This window comes from Diabrotica virgifera, chromosome 1, assembly GCF_917563875.1.
Source record: "Diabrotica virgifera virgifera chromosome 1, PGI_DIABVI_V3a".
NCBI lineage: Eukaryota > Metazoa > Arthropoda > Insecta > Coleoptera > Chrysomelidae > Diabrotica > Diabrotica virgifera.
Window position 1 is genome coordinate 318888137 of NC_065443.1, and position 24140 is coordinate 318912276.

Below are 24140 nucleotides of genomic sequence, written 5' to 3' on the forward strand. Positions count from 1 at the left end.
AATCGGCTTAAAAATGAATATAAATAAAACAAAAGTGATGACAAATCAAGATATCACAATCGACTTAGATGGAAGTAAGATCGAAAGTGTCGAAGAGTATATATATACCTTGGTCACACGATCAAACTATGTAGGCAAACAGAATCAAACGGCAGAGATAACTAGAAGAATCCGAATGGCTTGGGCAACAATAGGAAGACTCAGTGATGTGTTGAAAAACAAAAAGATACCTATAAATTTAAAGAAAAGGGCATTCAACGTTATGTTAGGAGTAACTCTGAAAGAACATGTATACGAAAAGAGAACGTGCGAAGAAGGACGACGGTGGAAGATGTAATTGGAAGAATTGCACAAATGAAATAGAACTGGGTAGGAAAAGGTGGACGAAAAACATTGTGGATTAGAGACCACGCGAGCACAGTCGTAGTAGAGGAAGAGTACAAAAACGATAACTAGACGACATCAAAGCAAAAATGGGAAGAAACTGGTACCAAATAGCATAAAAGTGGAGAAGAGTGGAGAACTCATGGGGAAGCCTTTGTCCAGAAGTGGATGCAAACAGGCTGAAGAAGGACATATAAACTTCCGTCAAGTAACGGTCGAATTCATCACTTATTTATTCAAGATTATTTCCTTCCTTTGTTCTATATGATTATATCGCCGCCGCCTACGAAAAGTATAACTCCGAAAAATGCCGTTAAGAGTAGAACTTTCAATGAACGCCGTGAATAATATTATTTTCGATTATATGATTGTGAAAATTATAATCCCTGATAAAGTGTTCGCGAAAAAATTTATTTTTTGAGGAGTATCAGCAAAAAACATCATTTCTGTTTGTGGGTTCACGAAAATTATAATTACTAAAAAGTTCTCAAAATAATTGTTTTCGTCGGCAGAAACAGAAACAGAAAGGGAACTAATTGTTTTCGTCGGCATATATTCTGAACTAAATCTTTTCGTTATAAATATTTTGGGAGTTATAATCTTCGCGGACACGCATATAAAAAAGATTGTAATCATCAATATGTAGTTATCAAAGAGTTATTATTTTCACTGGAAATGTATTAGGAATCACATTAGCGATATAGTTTCTTTCTGGTTATCTTCGTATAGTTTTTTTTTAAGTACACACCTTTTTTTGGTGTGACTATTTAAAGACATGTGAATTTTTGTATACGATAAAAAATTTTAAATTTTGTTATTTTTTCCCTGTTTAGAGCATCTAGGCAAGAAACTAGAAGACTACGTCGCCAAACTTCCAGTGCCTGTTCACGTTCTTCGTACAGAACGTCGGTCAGGTTTGATAAGAGCTCGGCTGTTGGGTGCCAAGCACGTCAAAGGACAAGTCATCACTTTTCTGGACGCGCATTGCGAATGCACGGAGGGATGGCTGGAACCTTTGTTGGCGAGAATAGTGGAAGATCGCAAGACTGTCGTCTGTCCCATAATCGACGTTATTTCTGACGAAACTTTCGAGTATATCACCGCATCCGATATGACTTGGGGTGGATTCAATTGGAAATTAAATTTTAGATGGTAAGTAGGTTTTTTTTACAATATTACCCATTTTGATCACTTATAATCAGAAATAAATATTTAACCCTGCTGTCCTGTTCGGGTCTATTTGACCCAAAAAATAATTTATTTCTTATTTTACAAATTATTACGCGGCGTAACGATTTAGTGTTTCGTGACTTTATTACCTAATATGAGGTCTTTCAATTGCATATGAGATAAACAATCAACTTCCTGATTTTTTTGATAAAAATAAAATTGTTACCTAGGGTACGTTCGGGTCAATATGACCCGCGTATTTAAACCGTTAAAAATTACCTGTGTATGTGTGTTTAGTTGGCAGTATTTTATATTGGCAATACCTGTGTGTAAATAAAAACAGGTTTCTGCAAGCTAAAACTTGTAAAATAAACTGTAGTATAGCTGAACGATGTTGCAAACCAAATTAGAAATATGACCAACATGGTCTTTGGAACCAACTGTACAGACATAACTAAAGTTGGTTTCCAAGCATACATTGGTCTTTAATTTTTAGCTTGAGTTTATAAGTCCCATGGTGAATCAACTAAAAGTTTGTGGAATGAATGTGGAATGAAGAAACGGGTCGTAGTATATTTCAATCAACAATGTCGCTTGATATATTTACAAAAATTTTGCAAGTAATACGTTTTGATAACAAAACTACTAGACAGGATAGGAGGCGTTTTGATAAACTTGCTGCAATACGTGAAATTTATGACACATAGGTAGAAAATGTACCAACATTTTTTAACCCTGATGAAAATATTACCACTGATAAGCTACTAGCTTGTTGCCTTTAGAGGCCGCTCTTCCTTCAAATGGTACATTTCAAGCAAGCAAGCGAAATATGGCACAAACGTTTAGGTTTTATGTAATTATGAACAGTAAAACTTCTTATGCTCTAAAATTGCAGATCTATACGGGAATGCGTGTGATGTGTGACTTGAGTAGTGGTTTGGAAGGCCACAATATTACGTGTAATAACTTTTTTACATCGTAAAATTTAGGACAATTTCTTCTAAAACAAAGTATATACAATGCCGGGAATTATAAGCAAAATAAACCGGAGCTTTCAGCAAAAAATCGTGAATAAAGAAGTTCGTAGTTCGTCTTTTTTGCTTCACGCAAGACTGTTGTTGACAATATTCCTAAAAATAATAAAAGTGTTGTTCTTATGAGTACTTTGCATCATGAATCTATCTATGCAACATGCATCACTTTCATCAAATGAAAAAGCCCCAAATTATTTTAGATTAAAATTCTAAAAAGGGAGCAGTGGATACTCTAGATTAGCTTGTTGGCACCTATACATATGAGAAGAGATAAATCGCTGGCCAATGACTGTTTTTTTATAATCTGCTGGAAATTTCTGCTTACAACGCGTTCGTTTTATGGGCATCAATAAATATCCAATCGAATACTAATAAAGTGGAAAAACGTCTAATTTTCTTGAGGAATTGGGAAAAACTAATGAAACCAGTCATCATTTCCAGAAAAAATATACCAATAGCTAAAGGCTCTCACGAACTGGTAAAAGGGACACGAGCAGAAACAAGTGGACAAGATAGAAATGCTAGTGAGCCATCTATGGACAATCTAACTCCGTCTGCTAAACAAGCACGCTGTAAACTTGCCCTAAAAACGATAACAAGACTAATTATTATATTGTATAATATTTATCATAAACATATTTTCAAAATCCATTCTTTTTTACTTACTGTCCCAGTTGTAAACTGAATTAAATTTTTGTAGATATTTGTTACTAGGCTTTTTTGAAAGAAAAAATCCCTTTTGTTTTTGTTAATAAGGTTTAATTTACGTTAACAACATAATTTTTGTTTAGTTAACCATAATTTGTTGTCAATAGAGTTTTATTTATCACCATTAGCTTATTTTATTTCGATTAAGGAGCGTAAACCATAGTTGGGTCATATTGACCCGAACAGTACATTTGTGTAGTTGACTCGAACGGGACAGCAGGGTTAAATTAAGTAATTGATCGTATTGGTTTCGCAAAGAAAAGTCTACTATCCATCAAATATTCTTTCTAAGACAAGCTTTGGAAAAAACATATGAGTATGAAATACGGAATTGATACTCACCATTTGTTTGTAGATTTTAGATGTGCCTATGACAGTGTAGACAGAAACGCATTATACAAAGACATGATAGAACTTAATATCTCAATGCACTTAGTAAGATTGGTGAATACAACCCTCTCAACAATCGTCGAGTGTACGGTTAGAGTGCAGAATGGAATATCAATCACTTTCCAGACACAAACAGGACACTTCGACAGGGAGATAGCCTATCGTGCCTTCAATATTAAACAACAAGAGGACCATTATTAAGAGGAGTACACAAATATTAGCGTATGCAGATGACATTGATATCATAGTGTTACAAAACTGACTTTACGCGGTTGACTTTACTATTTTATTATTTATGTTTTTAGGCACTTAGTTTAATTTTAGTAGACTTTCTTTATTTTTAATAACTTACTTCTAAACAAATGAAAGACACTGAATTTATATTTTTTATTTTACAAACTACCATATCTAATTTATTTATTACACCAAATCCAATAATTTATCTACATAATTACAATTACAAAAATATATCGCGCTCGATACATATCACAGTACACCGACGTAATTAAATTCACAACTGATTTACTAATTCCAAAAACCCCTATTTATACATTATTACAATGTTCCAGAATAAGAAAGATTATTACGGAAGAATTCATCTTATTCTAGAATAACAATCGAAGGGTTATTTACACAAATATCAAATAAGCATTTTCTAGAAAGAAATATCGAGGTTAATATACCTGTTAAAAAGGTCCACCTTTTAAATGTACTCATAAATCAAATTCGGTAAACAAGACCCTTTCTGTTAAATTATAAAAAATGGGCAAGGAGCTGAAAACAGTCGGGTGACAAAATCACGTCACAATAGCAAGAAGAAAGGCGGGCCTGGTTCAATCGTTCACGGCATTGGAACCAGCAGCAAAAAGAATGGGGGCTACAAGTTAATACTAATAAAACTAAGTATATGAAGGTCTCTATATGAAGGTCTCTGAAGATCTAACGGTTGGAACATGCTTTCGAAGGAGTAAGAGAGTTCGTATATCTATAACCTTGTCTACCCAAAAGACGGAGTAATCACGTGAATACCATGTAAACTCATGAAATATTTAGGTCTTTGCCTACAAGCAGTAAAACTTCAGTCAAACAGTCAGAATTCGTGGCAAACAGTTGGTCAGTGAGAGAACAATAATACAGTCATCAGTGTTGTCATCTTTACTCGTGCTGGTCGACTTTTCGCTGAGAGTTTCAGCCGGTTCAGCTACTTGTTGGAACAAACCCTATTATATTACCATCACTTTGTGATTTTTAAACCATTGGCGTACCAGAAAAATAAAATAAAAAGTTTTTCTACAGACAAAAATTGAAATAAACGATTAATTTATAAAAATATATTATGTACATAATAATGAAGAAAAACGTACAATTCAAAAGGATGAATAGGGCTTTTCATTCACAGTCATTTGTTTCGAGCTTTTGTCATGTGTCATATAATATTAATATATCTACGTCGTACGTTATTGGTATTTCCAATGATACAAACTGAAGACGTATGACGTAGATATATTAATATTATGTGACACATGACAGAAGCTCGAAACAAATGACAATCGATGAAAAGCCCTATTGGGAGCGTTATAAAAGATTGAGGTACCGCTAAAATGTAAATAACCCAAGCTCTACTGCACGGGAAATATTGTATATAGTGTTAATTTTAAACAATTTCTAACATTTGGGGTAGAAGTAGAGAATACAATTTTAAAATATACCTTCTTAACCTCAATCTGATATTATGCTTAACCTAAAAATGTTTAATACAATACAGAAATAATAGAAATTCCTTAAAAAGTATTATCAATAATAAAACATGGAAGTGGCTTAAAAAATGAGTAAAAATTATGAGAGTCAAAATACTACAAACTAACTTTAGATAATGTGGACATTATAAACATGTAAACTTAAATGTGTAAGTGATGGTAGCTTACCCCATTTGTTTGCACTAAGGCAATGTTTATTTGTCAAATAACCATGTTTTTCCTGTTTTCTGACAGCAGTAACATATTTGAAATAAATAATTTTTTTGTCCAAATTAATTTAATTTCTAATAAAAATGGACAGCCAGTATAAATATTTTAATATTAATATTGCTAAATCATCATCATCATCATTTGGCTCTACAACTCTATGTGAGTCTTGGCCGCGTTTACTATTTCCCTCCATTGTTGTCGGTCCTGAGCAGCTATTTCCCATTGCTGTACTCCCATTTTGCGTAGATCGCTGGCTACTGCGTCCTTCCATCTCTTTCTTGGGCGACCAACTGACCTTTTTCCATCGGGCCTTTCCCAGAATGTGGCGTTTAGAAGTCTTTCGTCACTTGATCTTAGTACGTGACCCGCCCATCGTATTCTGTTTGATTTAATGTAGCGTACTATGTTTTCATCTCCGTATATTGTCTGGAGTTCATCATTGTGTCTTCTTCTCCATTCTCCTGTTGTCTCTTCTCTGCAAGGCCCATAGATAGTCCGCAGTATCTTTCTTTCAAGTACCAGTAATTTTGTTGTTTCCCGCTGATTCAGAGTCCATGTTTCGCTTCCATACGTTATTGTGGGACGAATTATTGTCTTATATACTCTTATTTTTGCTGGTCTTGAGAATATTTTTGATTTAAGTAGGGTCCTTAATGAGTAATATGCCCTGTTTCCTGCAATAATCCTGGCTGCCACGTCCTTTTCATAGTTATTTTCAGATGTTATGATCGCTTTCAGGTACTTAAATTCTTTGACGACTTCAAAAGTGTATTCATTAATTGTTACGTTTTGTCTAACCCTTGGTCTTGGGTTCTTCGTAACCACCATGTACTTGGTCTTGTCCTCGTTGACCTTAAGACCAACTTCCTTGGCTCCGTTCTCGAATAGGGTGAAAACTTCTTTTGCATCTCTGGTGGATTGTGCAATTGTGTCCACGTCATCCGCAAAGGCTAATAGTATTTTTGATCATTGGGCGGCAAATCCGTTTGTCAGTTGTGGCTGAGCTTTCCTTACTGCATGTTCCAGTGCGAAGTTAAACAGCAGGGGGGCGAGAGGATCTCCTTGTCTAAGTCCGGTGTCAATGAGAAATTCCTCCGACGTGGTGCTGCCAATTCTGATTCGTGCGGAAGCGTTCTCCGTGCTCACCTTTGCTAATCGTACCAGTTTTCCAGGTACTCCCATTTCTACCATAGTCTCCCACAATGCTTCTCTGCTAACAGAATCGTAAGCTTGTTTGAAGTCCACGAAGATTTGGTGTACATCGCGGTTGAATTCCCAATTCAACCGCGATGTACACCAATATTACTAAATAGAGAATTAAATAACCTTTCATGAGCTATCACACGACCCCTACTCTCAGTTAAAAAAAATCATCGATTACGTCATCACGCCGAGATGGATGACTTCACTATTATGATATATGTATATACCAGTATAAAACTTGACCTGTTTCGGTATTTCTCCCCAAAATCGGACATTCTAGAGAAAATGAATTTATTCCAACCTAAACACTGTATATACTATGCTCAACTTACTTTTCAAACATCATAATAAACGATGCTTCATTAAAAAAATCTCAAATATTTAAATCAAATAACACGACGACGTCTTAAAAAATGTATATTTTGAAAAATTAAATTGTTATCATAATTATAATAAAATGATGTTGGGTTTCCGTAATTTAAATTTTTCCTGTGGTTGGATCAATTACAAAAAAGCATTACGGCGGTAAATTTTAATTACTCCTCCTATGTAAAAAGGAGGTATTATACATATAACATATTTGTAAATCAACAAAAACGGTTTTAGAAAAATATAAGCTTCTTTGATTTTTTCCGAAAGAAGCAAGTTTTCGATCTAAATTGACTCCCCCAATATTTATACATTTATACTGCGTGATTCTGTCCACAATACAAATCACAATATTTATTCGAAATACCTTAATGCACGCCTTTGTATGCAATGCCGATAACCGACCGATACAACTTCTGCGAAGTAAGTACCTTAATCCCGCTCTTCGACTGTTATTTTTCAAGAAGCACGTGCCTGATCCCTTGATCACGCGTTTTTATTACTCTTTCTGTTGGGTAGACAGACGTAGGCTCACAAATCAACCAAAGTAGTACAATAAGTGCAGAAATTAACAGAAGTATATATCTAGCAAATAGAGCGTACTAGAGATTAAAGAAACTTTTAACATCAAACATAGTCATAAAAAGAACAAAAACATTGATATACAGAACTCTAATCACGCCCGTCCTTACTTACGCGTCAGAAACGTGGACGATAACAAAAAGTGATGAAAAACGGTAACGGCTGTTTTGAACGTAAAATCCTCAGACATATCTATAAAGGCGTGGAGAAAAAAAAAAAAAAAAAGGATTATGGCATAGACGCTATAATTTTGAGCTTTACCACCTTGATAGTGAGCCTAGTATTGGTATAGCTATCAAAATAAACAGACTGCGGTGGCTAGGCCACTTAGAGAGAATGAATGAGGCGGAGCCGTCGAAACACATTTATAACCAGAGACCGGATGGAGTGAGGAGAAGAGGTAGGTGCAGAGCACGATTTAAGGACCAGGTGGAAGACGACTTGCGAGTGTTAGGAGTGCGAAATTTAAAAACCAAGGCGAAGGAATGGAAGCTGATTCTGGAACAGTCCAAGACCCACCATGGGTTGTAGACCCAATGATGATGAATTGATCGTATTACACTTTTAAATATATTCTGTCGAAGTAAACAGAATTCTCCTAGATCTAATGGGATATTTTTCTGTACAACCTTTTAAGGGATTATAGCGGGTAGTTGAAAAAAAAAATAAAAATATAACGGTATTTTATACAGAAAATTAAATTCTATTTATAAGCCGATAAAGCACAGAATATTTAGGTAAGAATTACACTGCTCTACTGTGAACAAAATGATTTCTTGGGAAAGTACTTACAAAAATTAAATTTATATACTGAGTATTACAAAATTTAATAAAATATACAAAAATTAGACAAAACATCACAGTAAGCTATGTTTGTAACCATCTCCGTAACCAAAAACTTGTTTGGTTAAGTCTTTCTAGATCGGATCCAACATTTTACATCCATTTCTGTCTTTAAGGTACCGTGTGCCGCAAAGGGAAATGGACCGAAGAGGAGGGGATAGGACGTCTCCCTTGAGAACGCCCACCATGGCTGGAGGACTGTTTTCTATCGACAAGGACTACTTCTACGAATTGGGGTCGTATGACGAGGGGATGGACATTTGGGGAGGAGAAAACTTGGAGATGAGTTTCAGGGTAAAATATTTTGTATAATTAAAATTGTAGTGTTCTCTTTGATTATTTAAACAAATTGTCGTTTGATATTGTTTATTTTTTGTAGTAGCTAACTTACAACGATAATGTTTTTACAAATTTTATCAACTATACGTCAGAGATTCATAAATGAGAACAATATGAGTATTATACTGGAATTAGGAAAGATAATCAACATCAACAAAAAAGAAAAATGCTCAAATATTATAATACTACGAACTACGATTTAAACGTAATAAATTATGTGAAGTTTAGGTTATTCATTATACATATTTCATTATTATTTATTGCACTATAGTATTTTTTGTTGAAAATGTTCGTTTTTACTGATTTAGTAACTTTATATGGCTTAGAACCTATTACAAACATTGCTACAGCAATTCTTATACACAAGCTTTCATAAATAATTTTAAAAGAAATTTTGTATTGCGAATCGTTTTCATCGTCTTTTCCCTATTGTTCACTTTGTATTCAAATTGATTCAAACGTTGTACTGAAACAATTCTTGCTAAATTTCTATTCCCATATAACACAAATATCAGTTAAAAATGCTAAAGAATTCATACAACAATGTAAAAAATTATCAGAAACGTAAAAACATTTAACTACCTGCATATGTTATTCAAAAAAATTCCAAATTTGCATCAGTTTTAACTATGCATGCCATGTAATAATTTCTAGGGTAATTAGCTTTTTTATCATTAAACCTAGAAATATAATCCCGTCAACAAATTTCCTTACTATCCAGGTTGTGCTTCCCATTTTTTCGAAAAAATATTCGGATTCAATTTTTTTCGCCATCTTGCTTGAAAAAGTCCCTTTTAACAAATTTGCATGTTGCCAGTGTCAAAAAGGAGTCAAGAACTTTTTAAACGTTTTTTTGTTTTTTTTTCTAAAACTAATTTTTTTGCATCGGACAATTTTTTTAGGTTTTTCGGATCATTCCATGTAGAAAAGATCTTAAGTTTTCTCTAAATGTGCTAATTTTCGAGATATAAGCAATTGAAAATTTAAAAAATTGCAAAATCGGTTATTTTTAACCCTCAAAAACTATGTGAAAAACTGAAAATTTCAATGGTACCAAGGTCCAAGGTATTCTATGAACATCGATTGATGAAATCCCGAAGAGCTTTTTGCAATACAATATCGAAAACTCGAAAACCCCTTTGTTTTTTAATTGCTAATCAAGCGGGCGCGACACTATTTTAAGCCGTTGCAAATATGTAGGTAATATGCGTAAATACAGGGTATTAGTATATAAATATGACAAAGGTTAATGGGTAATTCTACATGAGAAAATAGTGACAGTTTGTTCGGTAAACATATGTCCGCAAACGCTTCGTTTACGAGAGATGGGGTGTTAAAATTTTCCTTACAAACTGACGATTTATGTATTGCTCTAAACCGGTTGAGGTATGCAAGTGAAATTTGGTGGGTTTTAAGGTGTAGTTATTGCGCATTTTTTGACATACAATTAAGAATTTTATATTCACCATTGGCGCGCGTACGGGTAATTGAAATTTTTTAAAGAAAAAAAATAGTACGCCACTGAGATATGTTAAATTAAAAATTATTTTTAAATTCCTCGTTCAATTTCTAACAAAAAATCTATCTTCCCTTTTTTTCATAGGACAAACTTTGATGTATGGGAACACTGGAACAGGGGAAGTTTTAACTGTGGAACGTGATTTTAATTGTCATCCTTAGTCTGGGCCGATTATCGGAGAATAGGCTATTTTTATGAAAAGTTATTTACCAGCAATTTTATTGCTGCAATCGAATCTTATGATTGTATATATTAATAATATAGATATGCAAAGTCCGCAGATAGTGTGCTACTTTTTTTATAAACAAAATGGCGCCCGAAAATCGTGTTTTTTTCAATTTTTGCTCTATAACTCCAAAGATTTTAACTTTAGACCAAAAACACCCAAATAAAAATTCACCGCAATTAAATTCTGCATAGAGACGTGTTTTTTCCGATTTACTTCAACGAAAACTTTCCCCGGAAAAAGCGGGTTTTTCCAACAAAATCTTTAATTTTTAACTAAACTTTTAGATAAGTAGTTGTTAATCAATAATTATTAAATAACTTGGTAACGTAAAAGCTCTTTACGTATGTATTATAATTCCAGAAGCCGATGGAAATTGAATGAACAGTTTAGCAACAATTGAAATGTTCATTAAAAATTTACGGTCGCTATAATAACGACAATAATTATGATGCATAAGAATAACTGTGATTTTTTCATAAAAAGACACTATACCTATCTAATGTACTTTACAGAATTATAATTGGACTATTTAAGCGGCCTCAGGAATATTTTAAAATCATAATCAATTTTTTGGCTTATAAACAAATAGAATATCTCGGTAAATATTAAACTAAATTAAATTGTGAAAACGAATCGATTTCGAACGGTATTCGAAAGACAGCGGCAGGACGCTTCTTTTAAAAGAAAAAACGTTTAATTATGACGAGTGGTTCCTGATATAAACCGGTCAAAGTTGACCGAAATTTACGGCAAAGATATAAACAATAGGATCATAATTTTCAAACCATCACCTTTTTATTTTTGTCCTCTTTCTCCACACCAATTTTCATATCTTTAAAATCCTCATAACATATATTATTATAATAAAAACTATCGATAATACGTGTGAAAATTGCCAAAAATAGTAAAATTCCAGTCAAAAATTAGGTTGGAGAAAATGTAACCCTCAAAGTTCAAAATCGGTATACGTTAAAAAATGCATTTTCTCGGCTTTCCATGGAGCAATTTCCTTCATTCTTTTTTTGTTCCCAAATCGAGTAGAGCCATCGAACTAACGCATTATTAAATGTCAAACTTGCTTTTGTTTTGTTATAATAAATTAATTTATTTATTATAACACAATATTTTAATTTGTTTAAATAAAAATTGTTTAAATAATTATACAGCTTTCAAATGAGAATATTTATGTTTTTAACTTTAAAAGTTACACTTGTAGTAAGTTTATCTAAAAAAAAAGCCTACAACTGGAAAAATATGTTTTTCTGTTCTTATAAATAAATTAATCTATTATAACAAAACAAAAGCAAGTTTGACATTTAATAATGCGTTAGTTCGATGGCTCTACTCGAGTTATTAGGGAACAAAAAAAGAATGAAGGAAATTGCTCCATGGGAAGCCGAGAAAATGCATTTTGTTAACGTATACCGATTTTTGAACTTTGAAGGTTACATTTTTTCCAACCTATTTTTGATTGGAATTTTGCTATTTTTGGCAATTTTCACACGTATTATCGATAGTTTTTATTATAATAATATATGTTATGAGGATTTTAAAGATATGAAAATTGGTGTGGAGAAAGAGGACAAAAATAAAAAGGTGATGGTTTGAAAATTATGATCCTATTGTTTATATCTTTGCCGTAAATTCCGGTCAACTTTGACCGGTTTATATCAGGAACCACTCGTCATAATTAAACGTTTTTTCTTTTAAAAGAAGCGTCCTGTCGCTGTCTTTCGAATAACGTTTTCAGAATTTAATTTAGTTTAATATTTCCCGAGATATTCTATTTATTTATAAACCAAAAAAATTGTTTATAATGTTAAAATATTCCTGAGGCCGCTTAAATAGTCTAATTTCAATTCTGTAAAGTACATTGTCGTTATTATAGCGACCGTAAATTTTTAATTGACATTTTAATTGTTGCTAAACTGTTCATTCAATTTACATAGACTTCTGGAATTATAATATTACGGAAAGGGCTTTTTTGTTACCAAGTTATTTAATTATTGATTAACAACTACTTATCTAAAAGTTTAGTTGAAAATTAAAGATTTTGTTGGAAAAACCCGCTTTTTCCGGGGAAAGTTTTCGTCGAAGTAAATCGGAAAAAACACGTCTCTATGCAGAATTTAATTGCGGTGAATTTTTATTTGGGTGTTTTTAGTCTAAAGTTAAAATCTTTGGAGTTATAGAGCAAAAATTGAAAAAACACGATTTTCGGGCGCCATTTTGTTTATAAAAAAAGTAGCACACTATCTGCGGACTTTGCATATCTATATTATTAATACATACAATAATAAGATTCGATTCCAGCAATAAAATTGCTGGTAAATAAGTTTTCCTTGTATTTTGCTAATTAGCCCAGAGTACCTGACAAGGTTATGATTGTGAAAATTGGGAGGTTGTTTTTAGATTTATTCAATTGCAAACTTTATGAAATATATGGAAAAATGTTTGTCCGACAAATATGTTGGACATGTTAATAAGTCCGACACGTAGAACATGTCAAATGACAGGAATTATGTTACTATTATGTACTATGTAGACATAGCAGTCTGATTTTTGCATGAGAGTTTAGTGAAAGGGTAACAAATCAATTGGAAGTTCTGTCCGACAAAATACATGGGACGTTTTCGTAGTCTGACGTTAGAAACCTGTAACCTGTTCCACAATTAAAACTTTCCCTGTTCCAGTGTTCCCGTACATCAAAGTTTGGGCGACTAGACACCCTTAAGCTATTAACAAATTTTCAGCTTGCTATTAATAAACTTTTTTTTGCTACGCGGGATCCAGACCTATTAGTCACATTTGGAGTGACTCAAGTCAACTGTCAGATTGGTATTACCACTCAGTAAACATTCTTCTTCTTCTTTAGGTGCCATCTCCGTTACGGAGGTTGGCAATCATCATAGCTATTTTAATTTTTGAGGCAGTAGCTCTAAATAGTTGTTTTGAGCTACATCCAAACCATTCTCTCAGGTTCTTCAGCAATGAAATTCGTCTTCTTCCGATACTTCGTTTGCCATCTATCTTTCCTTGCATTATGGGTCGTAGGATGCCATACTTCTCGCCCCGCATCACATGTCCGAGATACTGTAGCTTTCTTTCTTTAATTGTAAGTTCAACTTCCTTCTCTTTACCTGTTCTTCTCAGTATTTCATTGTTCGTAACTCTATCTACCCAGGAAACCCTCATAATTTTAAAGGCGTTAAGTCGTCTCATTGTCTCTACATTTAACGTCCATGATTCCACTCCATAGTGTAGTACACTGTATACGTAACATTTTGTTAGGCGTACTTTAAGAGCTAATGTTAAATCTTTGCTACATAGGACCATTTTCATTTTTATAAAATTAGAACGTGCTTTTTCGATTCTGACTTTTATTTCTGTAGTGTAGTCATTATTTTCTGTTATAAGTGTTCCTAGGTAAGTGTACTTTTTTACTCTTTCGATCTGCTGGCCCTGTACTATCAAGACTTCGTTAGTATTATGGTTGTTTTTACTAATTTTCATAAACTTCTTCTTTTTGATAATTAGAGAGAGTCCGTACTCCCTACTACACCTTACTATTTTACTCATGAGTCTTTGCAGGTCTTGTAAATTATCGGCTATTATTACTGTATCATCTGAATATCTGATGTTGTTAATTAAGACTCCGTTTACTCTTATGCCGACTGTTTCATCTTCCAGAGTTTCTCGCATTACCTCTTCAGAATAAGCGTTAAATAATAGAGGTGATGGTATGCAGCCTTGCCTGAGTCCTCTCTTTATTTCCATTTCTTCAGATGTTTCCTTTTTAATTCTTACTATTGCTCGCTGATTGTAATAAAGGTGTGTTATTAGTCTTAAATCTCTTTCATCTAGGTTTTTATTTTTTAGGATTTCCATGAGTCGATCATGTTTTACTTTATCAAACGCTTTATTGTAGTCTATAAAACAGACGTAAAGAGGATGGTTAACATCCAAACATCTCTGTGTGGGCACGTTGAAGGAAAATAATGCCTCTCTGGTACCCATACCATTGCGGAACCCATATTGAGTGTCACTAATATCCAGCTCCAGTTTAGAGTGTATTCTGGCGTGGATAATTTTCAATAGAATTTTCAAGGTATGTGACATTAAGCTTATGGTTCGGTAGTCACTGCATTCTTTGGCAAACACACAAATGCTGATGTCAACATTTCTCTAGGGATGATTCCTGTAGTATAGATAGCATTTAACAGTTCTACTATTATGTCCAGGTTTTTCTCGTTGACCAACTTTATCAGCTCGCTAGGTAATTCATCTGGACCAGCAGATGTGTTGGTTTTCATAGAGTTTATTGACTGACTAACCTCTGATAACCTGTAAATGTTTATAGCTGCCAGTTACATAAGTTTTCAGGTTAAGATCATTCATATAATTTTTATTTCAGAATTATTTTGAGACCTATTTCCGGGTCGGAAATCGAAACGTCTAAGCAAATGTAAAATTTTTTTCTCATGATCAAATAATATTCAATTTAATTTACTGGTCATGTAAAGTGTCTAAAGAGGTAACGAACATTTTTCTAAAACTACAATGTCGTAGTTTTCAATCATTAAAAACATTTTGCTAATGAATCCACTTAAAACTTAGAATTGAGTATTTTTTTGTTCCCACCCTGTGTCTAACAACAAGCTACCACCTTAACTAATACCTATTTACAGATGTCCTAGTCCACGAACCATTTTTTACCTATTAATAAAGTCTAATAAAAATTGTGTAGGTATGGCAGTGCGGAGGCATCCTGGAGATCATCCCCTGTTCTCACGTGGGCCATGTATTCAGAGACAAATCCCCATACACTTTCCCGGGCGGAGTGACAAAGATAGTTCTGCACAACGCCGCCAGAGTGGCCGAAGTCTGGATGGACGAATGGCGAGATTTCTATTATGCTATGAATCCAGGTTTGACAAGAAAATTTTTTTAGGAGTGTTGTTTATTAATACGACGTCTTATACAATAGATAACTAACCCCCCTTGCGTTTTTCGTATTCCACTAATATATCCAAAAAGACATGATCATACTACAGGGTGATTGATTAGTAGGGTAAAGCTCAATAGCTCCGCTATAGTAATAGATAGCAATAAAAGTTAATAACAAAAATTTTAGCCACCTTTGAGCTTCACATTACAAAATTAGTTAAAATGTTCAGGGTGTTCGATAACACAGTAGCAGACCTAACTTATGTTTTTTAAAATGGAACACCCTATATTTTATTTTATGTTCGAAATCCTCTTAACTTCTCCATCACAAAAATATAAAGGTTTGTAATGTTATACAGGGTATTTACAAAGTTATAACCAATTTTATATGAAAATCGTAACAAGTTCAACTCCCTGTATAAATAAAAATAAGAAAAACAGCAATGGTTTATTACGGCCATATTTTTTTATTTATTGTCAAAATTTTTAAGAATTATTGATATTGCTAATTTTCTTTATATCAAATACAGGGTGAGTCAAAACGCAAGTACATTATTTTCTCAGTAATGTTAAATGGAACACCCTGTATTTTATATCATTATTGAAAAGTAACATTAACGTACTTTAATTTTTATATAACATTCCCTATGCCCAAATTTATTAATTTTCGAAATATTTTCATTTTTCAGAGCAAATTAATTTAAGTGTTTAAATTTATCTAAATTTTAAGTAAGCCATGACTGAATTGACAATTGAAGATTACCGATTATCAATCCGGTAATCAATGTAACATTGTAGCAAATAAAGAAATAAAAATAATTTATTAGTAATACATTTTACAAACAAAAACACAACCTCTACATGCAACAATTTTGAAACAATTAAAAACTATCTTTTTATGTAAATGCAACAAATAAACAAAGAAAATTAGTAATAAATTTTACAAAAAAACACACAAACACAAAATACAATATTTTGTGAAGACAATTAAACACTACTTTTGTATGTAAATGTAACAATGTAACAAATAAAGAACGAAACATAATTTATCAGTAATACATTTTGTAAAAAACATGTTTAAAAAAATTAGAAGGTACTTTTAATAAAATATTTTTAATGTTTAATTACATAAAGTGTTCAAAATTACCTCCTTACACATTTATGCACGCCTAAAAACGATCATTGAATGAGTTACTTACTCTACGGAGCATTTTTAAATTAACACATCGAAATACACTTTGTATTCTATTTTTCATCTCATCCCTTATTGTTGGAGGTATTTTATAAACTTCATTATTAACGTAACCCCAAAAAAATCAGTCCAGTTTATTAAATTCTGGTGATTTGGGTGGCCACGCTACTGGTCCATTGAAAAATGAAAATATCTCGAAAACTAATAAATTCAGACATAGGGAATGTTATCTAAAAATTAAAGTACAGTAATGGTACTTTTCAATAGTGATATAAAATAGAAGGTGTTCCATTTAAAATTACTGAGAAAGTAATGTACTTGCGTTTTGACTCACCCTGTATTTGATATAAAGAAAATTAGCAATATCGACCATTCTTGAAAATTTTGACAATACGTTAAAAAATATGGCATTAATAAACCATTGTTGTTTTGCTTATTTTTATTTATACAAGGAGTTGAACTTATTACGATTTTCATATAAAATTGGTTATAACTTTGTAAATACCCTGTATAACATAACAAACCTTTATATTTTTGTGATGGAGAAGTTAACAGGATTTCGAATTTAAAATAAAATATAGGGTGTTCCATTTAAAAGAACATAAGTTTGGTCTGCCACTGTGTTATCGAACACCCTGTAACATTCTAACTAATTTTGTAATGTGAAGCTCAAAGGTGGCTAAAATTTTTGTTATTAACTTTTATTGCTATCTATTACTATAGCGGAGCTATTGAGCTTTACCCTACTAATTAATCACGCTGTATAATGATTTGAATGTGATCTGTTTTTTAAATTAATTTACTAATAGATCTATTAAATGAAGTTGTTATAGAGGAAATAATATGGTTTTTTCGTAAGGAGACAATTTTGCCGGCAATATTTTCGAACCATTGTTGCCTGGTAATTTTCGCGAATTAAATTTTGACAGTTAAATCACGAGATGTCAGTCGAGTGATTTTGTCAAAATTTCATAAGCGAATATTGCCAAAAGGCAACAAACTTGAATAAAAACAGAAGAAAATTTTGCCGGTAAATAATTTTCTCTCGAATGATATTCGACAAGACTATTTCACGAGACAAATAATGCACCATGTCAACGAAATATAATCTTTATTTATTTGTTAACAATACTAAATGTACAATTTTTATAAGCTATAGTAGTTTGCCCATTCTTTTCTACCAAAGCATCATTTTGTGTATTATTGACCTGTAGCATTTGGGAACTCGAAGGTCCAGCTTCATTTGTTGTTCTGAGATTTTCGATCAACTTCTGGTGGTGACTGGAATCCAGCTGCAGATATGGTTTTAGAGAGCTTGCTTGCATTTTGAGTGACCCGTTAATTTAATTAACTCCTGTTCAGAAACACCTTGCTTGAACAAGGCTGACACAGCTGAAGATCGATGAGAATGGTTTGTTATTTTATGTTTTTTTTGCGTCTATTCCAATTTTTTCAGCTGACATCTTTGTCCACTTATATACGGTATTGATTCCAAATGGACAGTTTTTGAACCAAGATCCATCCTTCCAGTTGGGGTGAACGGAAAGAAAGAGTCTATCTGATAAAATCTTTGGTCCCTTTTTTCCATTATCGTTTTGATGAATTTCTTACCAGTCATTTGCTGCTTGCCAAACTTTTCGAACCGTCTTGATGTGTTTTGGAAAAAATGCTGTTGTATTCAATTCGGCCCGTAAATTCTCGCATAACATCAAATTCCTTCTGGAAAAAGTGAATCTTGCAGTTTACGGCCTCATTGCCTCTCCAAGCAAGTTCAAATGAGCAAAGGTGAAATAGTTATTTTCCTAACTAGTGCGGGGAAGACACTTTCCACATGAGTTAGGAAAAATATTTTTCCACCTACCTCTACCGAAAGTATACTTTTCCGGACCTGATTATAGGGAGCGAAGTTGTACTTTACCTCCCTAGGGAGGAAAATATTTTTCCTCCCTAGGGAGGAAAAGTAAAAGTGACGTCATGGTATTTCATTCAGGAAATGTAACTTATTGACGCCCTGTACAATATCTATTTTCTATTACGTAAGTTTCTATACATTTTAACGTTTATTTATAAAACACTCTGTATTTTGCAGAATGGTAAAAAACAGTAAATTGTTATTTTGATTTAACAATGTTTACATTATTAATTTGACTTATATTTGACAGTTGACAGTTATATTGTACGTACTTGTTAGTTTTAGTTCTAATAAATTTTGTTGGTTAGTTACATAAATAAATTAAGTAAAAATGAAAAAATGACTTGTTATTTGAGGAAGGTGGAAAAACCATATGTATAACATGGGAGTAAAGTGCCTTTTCCTCCCTCGAATGATTACTGCCCTCCGCTACGCGTCGGGCAGTAAACTTCATTCTCGGGAGGAAAAGTAGCACTTTCCTCCCTTGTTATACAAATAGCTATTTCCACCTACCTCTACCGAAAGTATACTTTTCCGGACCTGATTGTAGGGAGCAAAGTTGTACTTTTCCTCCCTAGGGAGGAAAATATTTTTCCTCCCTAGGGAGGAAAAGTAAAAGTGACGTCATGGTATTTCATTCATGAAATATAACTTATTGACGCCCTGTATAATATCTATTTTCTATTACGAAGTATCTATACATTTTAACGTTTATTTATAAAACATCCTGTATTTTGCAGAATGGTAAAAAACAGTAAATTGTTATTTTGATTTAACAATGTTTGCATTAATAATTTGACTTATATTTGACAGTTGACAGTTATATTGTACCTACTTGTTGTTTTAGTTCTAATAAATTTTGTTGGTTAGTTACATAAATAAATTAAGTAAAAATGAAAAAATGACTTGTTATTTGAGGAAGGTGGAAAACCCATATGTATAACATGGGAGTAAAGTGCCTTTTCCTCCCTTGAATGATTACTGCCCTCCGCTACGCGTCGGGCAGTAAACTTCATTCTCGGGAGGAAAAGTTACACTTTCCTCCCTTGTTATACAAATAGCTATTTTCTAGGGCCGTACGTTTGGAAAAAAGCCACAAAAAATAGAGTTATATCAATTTTTATTTAGAAGTGAAAATACACAAATTAATTCTTTGACAAGATTGTCAAAACCAAACTTTCAATATAATGGGTTACCACGACGACGATTCAAAACCATTGTAATTGTCTACTGATCTGACTTTTAAATATTATGTCAAAATAATTTTATTTCATCGAATTATCAGTAGTAATTGCACAAGAGCTCTAAAATTCTATATTAATTTTAGAGATCGAATGCAATTTGTTGCGTTTATTTCATGAATAAAACTGTTGAAAACCAAAATTTTATTGTAATTTATGTATGTAAGTACAAATTAAACACACAGTTGTTATAAATATTTTACGGTTGAAAGTCATCACTTTTATAATTTTTAAAACATTAATTGTCATTAATGTCACTGAATGTATTTTTTCGTAGCAACGAAAGGCATCTGACGTAATATACTTAACGACGGGAGATTATCAAAAATTATCGATTTAATTCAGATTTCTGTAGCTTTCTATTGGTCAGAATCACCTATGAATGAAATAATCACGCTAATTTCATTAAAACATGAACACAATAAGATAAATTTGAAATAAATTAGTAAATAATATCTAAATATTAGTTTATTGCATGTATTATAATATATTATAATGCCATATTAGAAGGTATTTTACTTTACTTACCGTACCGTACCATACACGGTGACGCCACGCGGGAAAGTGCAACTTTCGGAAACGAAATGCGTGCGTGAAAGTGGTTTTTTTAGAACGGCTGTAGAAAAAAACTTTTTTCCTGTACCATTTTTGCTGTAGTATTCCACATTGACTTTACAGACGACTCTTTATAGTCTTCGCATTGCCTTTTTTCATAAAGGCATAATCCTCGAGAATTTTTGCTTGTTCCGTTATGGTAGTACATCTTTCGAGCGTAAAATTTCTCACCCGTAGGAACTCCGAAAATTAAGTCCAAATAGAGCTTCTGGACCTCTGCTGGTTCAATGGGACATTTGCCGAAACCAATTTTTCGATTTCTTCACATGACTGCTTTAATTTTTCTGAAATGAAATATTGATTTTTCGTCTGGATTCATTATATCTGTCCAAAATTGATTACGCCTCAATGACGTTTGTCATTGACAACTGACAACAATAGAATTACCAGACATCTTCGTGACTGATCTGTCATAATTTTGTAGCTGAGAAATAACGGGCAGGAAGGAGTTTTATCAGTTAAAAATAGTCTAGTGAAATAGTCTTCTATAAATTTCAAAAATGTAGGTGGTAAATCCATACAAGTCTAATTTTTGCATTTTGATATAGATCTTTTGGTAATTTGACGTAATAACAAGTAGCTTATGTAAAAGTAGGCAACGTTAACAATGCTTTCATGTTTGATGGGGTAATATTTTATGTATTTCTGCTTTAGGGTAAGTTTTTTGTGTGTTGGGGCCTGTGGATTTAAAAAAAAATAACGTGTCCCAAATCGTGCCAAGGTAGGGCATAACATATATTTTTTTAATTAATAAAAACTTGAGATTTTTCGTTTATATCTATTTTACTCACTCGTTTGGTAAGCAAATTAAGCGTAGCATGAAATGAGGCTATTAGTAATTAAAAAATATATACAGAGTTCGTTTTTAGTGCTACATTGGTCGATAATTCCAGTATGGTACAGAATATACAAAAAGTTATTTAGAAAAAACTTAGACAATGATATTCTCTATGAATATGAATACAAGTACCTGGGCATGAAGATAACTCTAGATAGAACACACCATGCTGCTATAAAAGACAGAAACATACAGTGTAGAAAAGCCATATCCATGATAAACGGAATTCTGTGGGACCAAATAATATCTAAAGCAAATAAACAGCTCATATTCAATACCATACTTAAAAGTGTAATCACATTATGATATGGCAGTGAAGTTTGTCTTGGCCACTGAAACAAAGAACAGAAAAAATGTTACTAGTAACAGAAATGGACTTCTGGAGAAGAGCAGCAGGCAAATCCAGAAGAGATAGGATACCAAATGAGAGAATACGAGACATGACGGGAGTCACGCACATAAAAAATAATTGATGACATAAAAAACAACTAATATGATACGGCCTTGTACAGAGAATGTCAGATGAAAGGATTCCTAAACAGATTTTGGCGTGGACACCACAAGGAGGAAGGAAAAGAGGAAGGCCGAGAAGACGCTGGAGGGAGGGAATTAAAAAAAAACTAACGGAAAGAGAAATCGCTTCAGGTCTATGGTAAAACAGAGAAGAATGGCGGTTATGAGTCAGAAGGAGTCGGAGAACACTGTAAACCAATAGTAGTAGTATTCTCTAGACTTGGACAATATGACGAATTCTACAGGGTGATGTATGTACTTAAGTCAACGTACAATTTTTTAAATAAGACACCCTGTATATTTTTCCATATTTAGATTACCCTCATAATCACGTTTTTCCCAATATAGGGTTTGACGTTACTGTATAGGGTATTTAACGAGTTAGGACCATTTTTATTTCGAAATCGCTATGAAATAAACACACTGTATATAAAGAAGAAATAAATAAGTTATCATTCGTTTTACATAATAAGGTAAGAATAAATTCTAGTTTTTAAATTAAGTTTAACAGAACATTAGCGAATATTCATTTGTAGTTCACCCTGTATACAAATATTCGTCAATGATTTCTGTTAAACCTAATTTGGAAATTAGAACATATTGTTTATGTTATCGTAATACATTAATAATTGTTTATATATTCCTTCTTTATATACATGGTGTTTATTTCATATCGATTTCGAAATAAAAATGGTCATAACTCGTTAAATACCCTATATAGCAGTGCCAAACCTCATATTGTAAGAACAGGGATTATGAGAAGAATTTAAATATGAACAAATATACAGGGTGTCCTCTTTAAAAAATTAATGATTGCTTTACCACGCAGTTATCTACCCTGTAGAACTCTGCATATTTTCCACGCCTGGAGAATATCATTCCCTTCATTTTTTTTTCTTAATAACTCTTTGGATATTTTGTATCATATTGGAATTATAACCATGGTAACCATGGTTGTCAAATGGTACCATTTAAAAATAATTGTTGAAACGTGATGAAAATGCTACGCTTCTGTTACAAACGAATTTTATAACTCTTCAGTGTTACCACGATATATATAATGAATCGGCTCTGGGGAAATGATTAAAAACATACAATATAATTATTATTATGTCTAGACAAAAATTATAGGTATCAGACACAGGGTGTTTTTTGCGGAATTGTATAGTTTCATTGACATTTTAACTTAAAAATGACACTACTTGACATAAAACGGTTTCATACTTAGAGAATGTTCTGAGAAAGTAGAAATCAATGACAAAAATGTTGCTAGTTTACCAATAGTCCATTCTTTCACGGTTTTTGCTCTAAATTTTAAAGAACCGCTTGGATTGACATGAAATTTGGCATACACATAGCTTACATGTCAAAGAAAAAAAGTGATATTGTGCCGATGTGTGCTTTTGCCCTGGGGGTGACTTTCACCCTCTCTTGGGGGTGAAAAAATATATGTCCAAAATAAGTCCGGTAATGGGTAAACTGACTAATTTTAAGTAACTTTTGTTCTATAGAGCTTTTTCGCCAAGTCAACACTTTTCGAGTTATTTGCGAGTGAATATGTTCATTTTTCAACAAAATAACCACATTTTTAGACGGTTTTTCGCAAATAACTCAAAAAGTAAGTATTTTGTCGAAAAAAACGTTCTTAGCAAAAATATAGCCTATAAAAAAGTAAAAAAAAATGGTGTACGCGTTAGGTCTCTGGATCTCGTAGAACCAGAGTTATAGCCAATGAAAAATAGATTCATATTCACCAAATTTCAAATAGAATATTTCGACGTAAAATATCCAAAAAAATAAGCACTTTTTGGGAAAACCCATTATAACTTTTTTAAAGTGTTTAAAAAAAGCTTTATTTCTGTTTTTACAAAAAGTTTCTAGCTTTAAATTTAAGCAAGTTACGCTCAAAATAAAGTTGGTCCCTTTTGTTTTTGCAAAAAAAAATCGGGAAGACCACCCTCTAATTAGCAACTTAAATGAAATTTATCGTTACCGCTCCACAAATTATTTTACTTATATTGTGTTTATATGATCTGTAGGTTTCATCGATTTAAAGTGCTTATTTTTGAAAAAATTTGGTTTCAAAATAAAATTTTGAAAAATTTAAATTTTGAAAAAGATGCTTTCTTTCAAAATAACTTAAAA

General features: G+C 32.6%; 1 protein-coding gene across 2 annotated transcripts in view; it reads left to right on the forward strand.

The window, feature by feature from the left end:
• Positions 1 to 24140, forward strand: part of LOC114332651 (polypeptide N-acetylgalactosaminyltransferase 5) — an 87287-nt gene that overhangs the window by 21459 nt on the left and 41688 nt on the right. The window contains exons 4-6 of one of the 2 annotated variants that reach the window (XM_050653539.1): positions 1218 to 1536; positions 8767 to 8944; positions 15485 to 15665. In XM_050653539.1, coding sequence (XP_050509496.1) covers positions 1218 to 1536; positions 8767 to 8944; positions 15485 to 15665 — 678 coding nt within the window. The remainder of the gene's footprint in view (positions 1 to 1217; positions 1537 to 8766; positions 8945 to 15484; positions 15666 to 24140) is intronic. The other variant, XM_050653541.1, reaches the window with a different exon arrangement.